Source organism: Amia ocellicauda, chromosome 14 (assembly GCF_036373705.1).
Source record: "Amia ocellicauda isolate fAmiCal2 chromosome 14, fAmiCal2.hap1, whole genome shotgun sequence".
Classification (NCBI taxonomy): domain Eukaryota; kingdom Metazoa; phylum Chordata; class Actinopteri; order Amiiformes; family Amiidae; genus Amia; species Amia ocellicauda.
Genome location: NC_089863.1, coordinates 15318873 through 15327314, shown reverse-complemented (window position 1 = coordinate 15327314; position 8442 = coordinate 15318873). Strand labels below are relative to the sequence as shown.

At 40.7% G+C, this 8442-nt stretch overlaps 1 protein-coding gene across 1 annotated transcript; it reads left to right on the top strand.

The window, feature by feature from the left end:
- The first annotated feature begins 3999 nt into the window (after window positions 1–3999).
- On the top strand, window positions 4000–7750 carry LOC136768840 (tryptase-2). The gene is made up of 5 exons (XM_066723222.1): window positions 4000–4076; window positions 5134–5320; window positions 5792–6057; window positions 6419–6552; window positions 7029–7750. The coding sequence occupies exons 1-5, from the start codon at window positions 4025–4027 to the stop codon at window positions 7200–7202; spliced, it is 813 nt and encodes a 270-aa protein (XP_066579319.1). The 5' UTR covers window positions 4000–4024; the 3' UTR covers window positions 7203–7750.
- Window positions 7751–8442: the final 692 nt, after the last annotated feature.

The following is an 8442-nucleotide window of genomic DNA, read 5'->3' as shown; positions in this document are numbered from 1 at the left end:
ACACTGAGCGCCAACGGAACTGAACTGCGCCTAGTGTGTCAGTGATGCAGCACTGGATAAATTAAAACGACTTGCATACTGCGATCTCCAAACGTCTTGTTAAGAGTATGCAAGTTCTCCTTTTGTACTTGCGCAACGAGCAGCAATCATAATCAAATAGGAGATAACAAACTAATCACGGGCACTGTCACGGGCCTAATTACTTAATGAAACACCACCTTTGCAGGGGCCAGATTAAAACCATTGGGGGGCTGTATTCGGCCCGCGGGCCTTGAGTTTGACACCCCTGATCTATAATATACTGTTACTAATGTTATTACAGTTGTTATTGCAATTGGTTATTATACATCTATGGCAACTGATCCTAATTATGCTTCCTGGTTGCAGTACAAGCAGTTTGCTGTTCAATCATTTTAAAATGTGTAAATGATTTAATAATAACAATAAATATAGATGTAAGCAGCAATGCAGGGGGGCAAGCATATGTGCAGGGATATGGCATATTGAACATACTTTTGGGGTTTCAGCCCCATGAGACTCAAACCCAGGTCACACACACCACAGTGCAGCAACCTTACCACAACCATGGCCTAGCCTTCTTAATAGTTATTCAGAATTGCCAGACTATAATAATGCTAGTAAACAAATATGAAAACCTACATACGTATAAGCAGCCAAACATATCTGTATGGATATGGCATATAGCAAGATAATTTGAGGTTCCATCCATGGCGAGACATCCATCCATCCAGCACGACAGTGCAGCAACCTTACCGCAATACTAAAAGGCTTAGGCCTCTCAGTGAGCCTTCAGAATAGCTACAATATGATAATGCTAGTACATAAAGATAAGATCCAATAATGCTGCAGGCAGCCAAATATAGCTGTATGGATATGACACATTGTAAGATACTTTCATGTTACAGCTACAGCAAGGCTCAAACCTTGATCTCCTACACCATAGTGCAACAACCTAGTCACATCACTAAATGGTCCTGATCTCTTAGAGGACGCTTCAGAATTTCTACAATATGGTAATATTAGTTTAAACAAAGATAAAAACCATAAAGGGATCTGACATATTCTTGGCTCAATAATTGTCACTTTATACAATATTGTCACCACACCATATGAGGTATGACATCCATGCAAAAGTTCACTTCACTCCACCCAACGGTTTCAGAGAAGAAGTTAATTTAATATTTTGCATCAATCTAATATGGCTGCTCAAACAGTATGATTGAAGTGCCTGTTCCCTAATCCATGTGTTGATCTGTGAACTCCTATAATGATATATATTCTGCTTAGCTAACTTTTAAGATAACATAGTAATTACTTTCTGATTGTAACCAGATCTTTGATTTCTGTGTATAAAAGCTCTGACTGTTAAAATGAAGGCAGAGCGATTTGGGATCTTCTTGATTCACTGTTCCTCTCCACGCTGCGTGTATTAAAGGCATTGCAACTAACGTCCAACCTGATTGAAGATGATTGTTCTTCCACACTGCCAAACCATGTGACTGATAAACTTGTCTTGAACAAATGTGAATATAGGTCATAACATAAATGTATGCACTAAGTTTCACATCCGTCCCATTAGCGGCTTCAGCGAAAAAGATGATTGAATATTATCTGATAATTCTCACTTCATCCAATATTGGAACCACACCATATAAGGTATGACATCCATTGTTCTTGTGGTACAACCTCCTATAGGTGTCTACAACCATATCAATGTTGGAGAGTTTCTGTTAAAAAAAATTAATTTCATGGTCATTTTAAATGTATGGGCAAGAAATTGTAACTTGATTTGATCATGGTGGCCATCCTGTTTTATGAATCAACTTGCATTTAACAAATCTGATACCGGACCAAGCCAAGGTCACGTGTGCAAAATTTCACTTAACTGCGCCTAATGGTTTCAGAGAAGAAGATCATTTAATATTCATGACCAATCCAATATGGCTGACAAACGATGTGATGGATCAACTTGTCTTGAACAAATCTGAACACAGGTCATAACATAAACATATGCACCAAGTTTCACATCTGTCCTGTTCGTGGTTTTGTAGAAGAAGATGATTGAATATTGTCACAGCTCTCTTTGCTGAGAGGGAGGGGGAACTACTTCCTGTCCAGCCCTGATCTGCACTTTGTTCCCTCTGGGCAAGGAACTAATCTAATGGTGAAATTCCTTGTGCAACACGTCTGTGCGTGCTGTCATGAATTACAAAGAAAACGTGAATGTGCAACTTGTACATGCTTTACTGACATGGCCAGGAGAGAACATGCATGCAAACTTCACAGCAGCGCTAACCACTACAAGGCCCTATTTTTTTTCTTAATTCTATTTAAAATATAGTATATATTGTATGCGTGTATTATATGTGTGTGTATGAGTCGTTGTCACACAATATGTATATTTACTTGTTTCTTTCTTTGTCTATTTATTTGATTGTTTTGTGGTGGTAGGATGTTAGGAATGAAGAAAAGCATTTTACCCCAGTCAACTCTCAGAATATGTTTATATATACAATCTGTGAAAACATTAAAAATGCTTACAGACAGCATATGTTTTGCACTGAAATACACACACACACACACACACACACACACACACACACACACACATATATATACGTATACACCCTTCATTGTTAAATTAGATCATATGTGTCTCATCAAACCCTATGGGTCGTTCTTGTTGGCCATCTAAAGAAAACCTTATTTCTTCTGGGATGTGTAGCCCAGGTATTGCAAAAACAGTAAGCTATTTTGCTTTACACAGTGTTACATTCTAGCAACAGTAGAACTGGAGTCATTTAAGCTGTAAACAAAATGGTGCATGTTCACTCCGGATACATGACCTTCATTTCGCACTGCAATTCAGCCCCAAACAAAAACCTGTGCTGGTGATGGTAATGAGGATAAAGTTACAAAACACTGAAAAAAACTAAACTGAGAATATTGCTGTTTCAATGGGGTCTGTAGTACAATTACAGTAGAATAATCATGTTCAATTGAGAGCTATAGTAAAGGTGCAGTAGAATAGTCATGTTGCATCAAGGAGATGCAGTAAAAATGCAGTAAAATAGTCAGAAACTCCTGTGGTCTCTTTTATTACACTGTGAAGTTCTCAGAATAACTCTGAACGTAACTGCTTATCTGATTAGTGGAGATACAATCTACAGGGCTTACAAGAACTGCATGGGAGATAGTAATCACGTAGCTTGTGCAAAGTGTAACACAAGATGAAGAGAGAAAAAAAGACTTCAGATCCTGTGAGAAACAATGACACACAGGACTACTCCTGTTGGAAATGTCCACACTGTTCTCAGCCTGGGATCCAGTCTTACACAGACTTGGTACTTAGTACTTGACACCACCAGGCCAGCCAAACCAGGGCCACTGCTTCACAGCCAGAGCTCCCAGAGCCAGCAGCAGGAGTCTGGGAAACAGCATCTCTTTGTGTCTCAGTGGTGTGGACACCTCCCACCACTGTATCACTGTGGCCACCAAGCAGAGCTGAACTGCCATGAACAGAGGTGCCAGTGGTGAGCGAATTCCCCTCTCCTACAATAAGGAACACCTTGAGAGATCTGTTAAGATCATCTGTTTAATCTGGAGGATGCCTTTGTCCAAGATGGCTCATAAAGATCTGTGTAACAGGGAGCACAATGCAGGTCAACCAGCCACAGGTTACAATGAAAGCAGAATTCTCCCAGCAGAATGTCCCCATAGGGGAACAGAGTAAGAGGAAAGTAGAATACCCAGTTTACAACCAGTGGAGGGGGATAAACTAAATGACAATAAAACAGGCCAAACAGGGGTAAGAGATTGAAGTACAATTTCACTGTAGCTGCACTGTTTGCTTGTGTGTATGTTTGTATGTGTGTGGATAGGGGAGGGGTTGTGTATTGTGGGCGTGTTAGTGGGTGTCTCCCTGTGACAGTGAGGTCTATATTAAGCGTTTTGTCTCCAGTGGGGTCCAGTAGAGTGGAATCCAGAAACCAAGAGGGTCAAGATGCTTTTCTTGCAGCTGCTGTTCTGTGTCCTGCTCCTGATCACTCCTGAAGGTAAGTTTGAAATCCAAATTTGAAGTGAATTTGAGTTGACTAGGTGTCCCTGCTTTATTGTACCTAGAATTAGGTCAATTTTGTCTATACGTTTTCTTAAATTTATTGATATGTGATGGAAAGGTTTTTATTTTATTTTTAATCTAAAGAGTACATCAATGTTTCAGAGCTGTAGTTATTATTCTGCTCTGGTATTCCTTGTCCATCTCTTTCTCTCCTACTGCCTCTTATACAAATGTTTAATCAACAGGAACTGCAACAAATTAACACAATAAAATGAAACTAGAGAACAGCAGAGGAGAATGTTAGGCAATTCATGACAAATGCTTGACATCTGCTGGGCTTCTGATAACTGCAGAGTTTGTGCAACATGTGAAACAGGAGAGAGAGAAGAGAGAGAGAAAGATAGAGAGCAAGGGAAAAAGAGCATACTGGCTTTAATGCAAGTGCTCCTTGTTGAATTTACCACTGGATTTGTTTGCGTTCACTGTCATGGCACCACAGTTCGAGTTCAGTTTCCTCTGGTCTCAGCCTTTACTGCACTTTACTACACTGGACCATGATTATTATTTCTGTTTAATGTAGTAGACTGTGGTTTATTCCTATTCCGGTGTAGTAAAGCACACAGGAAGCAGGGGTAATTCATGGAAAAACACATTAAAACTAGGGTACAACCACAGTAAAACATTGTTTAAAGGGCCAAAATCATTTGCTAAATTTAGTAGGGGAAGCTGGCATAGAGTTCAGACCCTCAGAAACATTCAACTCTTATTGGAGTTGGGCACATTAGATGTAGCCTCACAGAGACCTTTTGTCTGACATCATGATCACCCTGATACGTGTGACCTGCCACCATCACATCTGCTGATTCATTCTTACACAACACAGGATGTAGCGATGACAGGAAACCAGAGTCGATATCTCTCTGGCTAATTCACTGCACTGTGCTTAAAGTCCAGCCTCCATTTCCCACACCTCCACAGTTACACAAAGTACCTGACAACTTTTTCAGTGACTAACTTGTGGTCTCTCTTTCTCTCTCTCTCTCTCTCCCCAGTATCCAGCAGTCCTCAGTTCAGGAGCTTCATCGTGGGGGGACATGACGCGACAAAAGGAAAGTGGCCCTGGATGGCCTATCTCAAGGTCTTTGTGAAAAAAGCTGATAATTCCGAATGGTTGACTATGTGTGGCGGCTCCCTGATCAGCGCCCAGTGGGTTCTTACTGCAGCGCACTGCTTTGATGGGTGAGCGTCTCCTCTGGTCTGACACGTCACACCCACATGTCTCCTAAAACAGAAACCCCAGACTCATATGTGCATAATTAGGGTTTTCAGGTCTTCAGCACTTAATTTCCTAATCACTATTTGACTTTAACCCAGTGCTGGATTTAGCATCAAACTCAAGATTTACATAATCGATTGAACAATAAACAAGACTCTAAAACTAACAATTGATGTGACACAAATATACTAATTTCTGTACAGAATCACAGGCCCTTTTGACATTATAAATCTGTGCAGGAATGACTATGATTCAAATTGCTTGAGTCCTGTGGCCCATTCCCGTGCTGAGGGAGCAAGTCATTTCGCACACAGAGTTGGAGTTGAATTTGGGACAAACGCACTTGGGATGCAACAGCTTAGTTCAGACGTGACATTGAAGGGGCAGCCAGGTTGGGACTGTGTTTCTCACTATCTCACATTTCTGATTTTCAGAACTTTTAATCAGCACAAATCCAGGGTGCTCCTGGGGGAGATCAGCTTGACCGGAAAACAACACAAAATGATCAAGATACAAAAAGTCATCAAGCATGAGAAGTACCGCCACTATGATGCAGGAAATGACATCGCCTTGGTGCTGCTGAGTGAAAAACAGTCCTTGAATGCAGTGATCAGACCAGTCGATCTGTCCCGGGGAAATGAGGATTTCTCCAACAGGGGGGAGTGCTGGATCACCGGCTGGGGCTTAACGGAAGACAATAGTAAGTGGCAGCAAAAGCATGGACAAACTTTTCTTGTGTTTTGTTTTTTGTGAAATCTTTCCCTACCTCATTATCAGTGTGGAAAGGGTTGTTGATTCTAAATTGAACAAGGATGGAAAGGAAATTGGCAACCCCCCCAAAAAAGAGATATTAAAGTAAGTAAAAAATGTTTTAAAAAGTGACTCTCTTTAGTAAAAGAGTAGGCCACAGCAGGTAAGAGTAACTTCTACTGAGTCCTCATACTTTTAATTGCAAAAAAAACATCAGGAACTTACAAAAAGTCTGACAAAAAATTGACAAAATATACATTGTTTTTTTTAATGTATATCATTCTTAATTCTAATTATTTTTCTGTCTGCAGAATCTCTCCCAAAATCCAAGATTCTACAGCAAGTCAAGGTTCCTGTTTTTACAGGCGATCAATGCAGGAAATACTGGGACTCTGTGCCAGCTCACACACTCTGTGCTGGGACAGAGAAACAGGGCGCCTGTGTGGTGAGTGCGGGGGCTGTAGGAGAGGGGCACTGTGGGAACACTGTGAGGAGCTGTAGGGATGGGTACTGGAGAAGGGCTGAGGGTGAGCTAGAGATATTGTATAATATAATCAGAATTAGTCCCATTTTGCCCTAAATCACCAGCGGTATATGTATGTATGTATGTATGTATGTATGTATGTATGTATGTATGTATGTATGTATGTATGTATGTATGTATGTATTGTGACAGCATCCTGGGTGGTGCAGTGAGGAACCACCCTAAACTGCTATGCCTCCCCAGACCCGGATGGGGGTGATTTAACAGGAGGAAGCACCTGACTCACTGCTTCCTCGTGACTAGCTCAGTTCGCTGCCTTCATAAAACACAGACAAAAGCTTTCTTATTGTGGGAAGACAGGAGGTGTGCAGAAATTTGAAAGTGAGAGCATGTAACTCTTCCTCTCTCCCTCTCTCTCTCTCTCTTTCTCTCCCCAGGGGGATAGTGGAGGTCCTCTGGTCTGTATTGTGAATGACCGTTGGGTCCAGGCTGGTATTGTGAGTTATGGACCTGAAGGCTGCAGGATTCCCTTGAAGCCCACAGTGTTCACTCAGGTCTCCAACTTCCTGCCCTGGATAAAAAATCACACCAACATGCACAATTTCTACTGAGGTGTACAGATTGCACCCCTCTTGACTCCCCAGCTCAATGCACAGCAAATACAGAGAGGGACACAAAACACAACATATATGACCAGTTTCTATATGACCAGTCATGCATATACACAAACATATACATATCAACATGTAAACAGACTTGATGTTCTGTTCCATTATCCCCTCTCTCTCACTGTCTCTTTTAATGAAAGAAAGTTTCAGATTAGAGAAAATATGGGGTGCCAAATGTAAATCAAAGCACACAAATGTTAAATCTCTGTTTTGAAAAATAAATATTTGCCGTTAGACAACATATTTAGCTAAATCCTAAATATGGGCTTTGCAAATTAAACATTTAACTTTGAAATAAATATTTAACTTTAATCTGAATTATCTGAGTCACAAATTACATATTTAGGTTTTAAATAAATCTTTAGTTTCAATATAAATGTTAAATCTAAATCTAAATGTTAAATATAAATGTTGGCTCTGCTCTGCTATGAGAGATCAGTTGAACTGTGACTGTGGCTTAACAGGCTCAATAAAACCACAGAGCATTCAAACGCTTGGTGTGTGACTGCTCTTTATTCGTTTATTGATCAGCTGATTGGCAGGGAAGGAATTGGTTATATTCTTGTTTTTACATTACGTTTGTTTATTTCCATTGTTTCTGGTTCCTGATGGATGGGAGAGAGTTCTTGTACCTGCAGATGTTTCCAACTTAGCATTTCATCCTTATGTGTCAGAAATTTTAAAGCTGACCTTGCAGTTTTCTGAGAGAGAGGGCACACTACTCAGCATTTCCTATCCACGCCAGTAGGAGCACTTCCTTTAGGACTCTTGCTCAGGGTCTGCAGAGAGAGAGAGAGAGAGAGAGAGAGAGAGAGAGGTAACAAAATCACAGTTGTATGAGAGACCCCAAGGTGCACTGATCAGGGAGCAAATGCGCTGCTGTGTGCAGACTGACTGACTGACCCCCCACTTTTGAACTCGTGGAGGACTGCTGTGCACTTTTTTTTGGGGGGGGGGGAGAAAGACAGAGAGTCAAACATACACCGTTGCCACAACATTATATAATGTAAATTATGTTATGTGGCAACATTGTGTGTTAGCAGGGGAGGGAGGGGGCAGTTAAAGTGGTAACACTTTACAATAAGTACCCCTTATCAGCCATTAACTAATATGTTACTTAACTTTAACAAACCAGTAACTAATGCATCAACAAGTCATGAAAAGTAATTTGGTAAAGGTAACT

What these genes read in the sequence shown, in the direction of transcription:
- LOC136768840 (XM_066723222.1), top strand. Translation starts at nt 4,025, where the DNA reads ATGCTTTTCTTGCAGCTGCTGTTCTGTGTCCTGCTCCTGATCACTCCT. An exon ending in GGGCTTAACGGAAGACAATA is followed by an intron (nt 6,058 to 6,418) that starts GTAAGTGGCAGC and finishes TTCTGTCTGCAG; the next exon opens with AATCTCTCCCAAAATCCAAG. An exon ending in AGAAACAGGGCGCCTGTGTG is followed by an intron (nt 6,553 to 7,028) that starts GTGAGTGCGGGG and finishes TTCTCTCCCCAG; the next exon opens with GGGGATAGTGGAGGTCCTCT.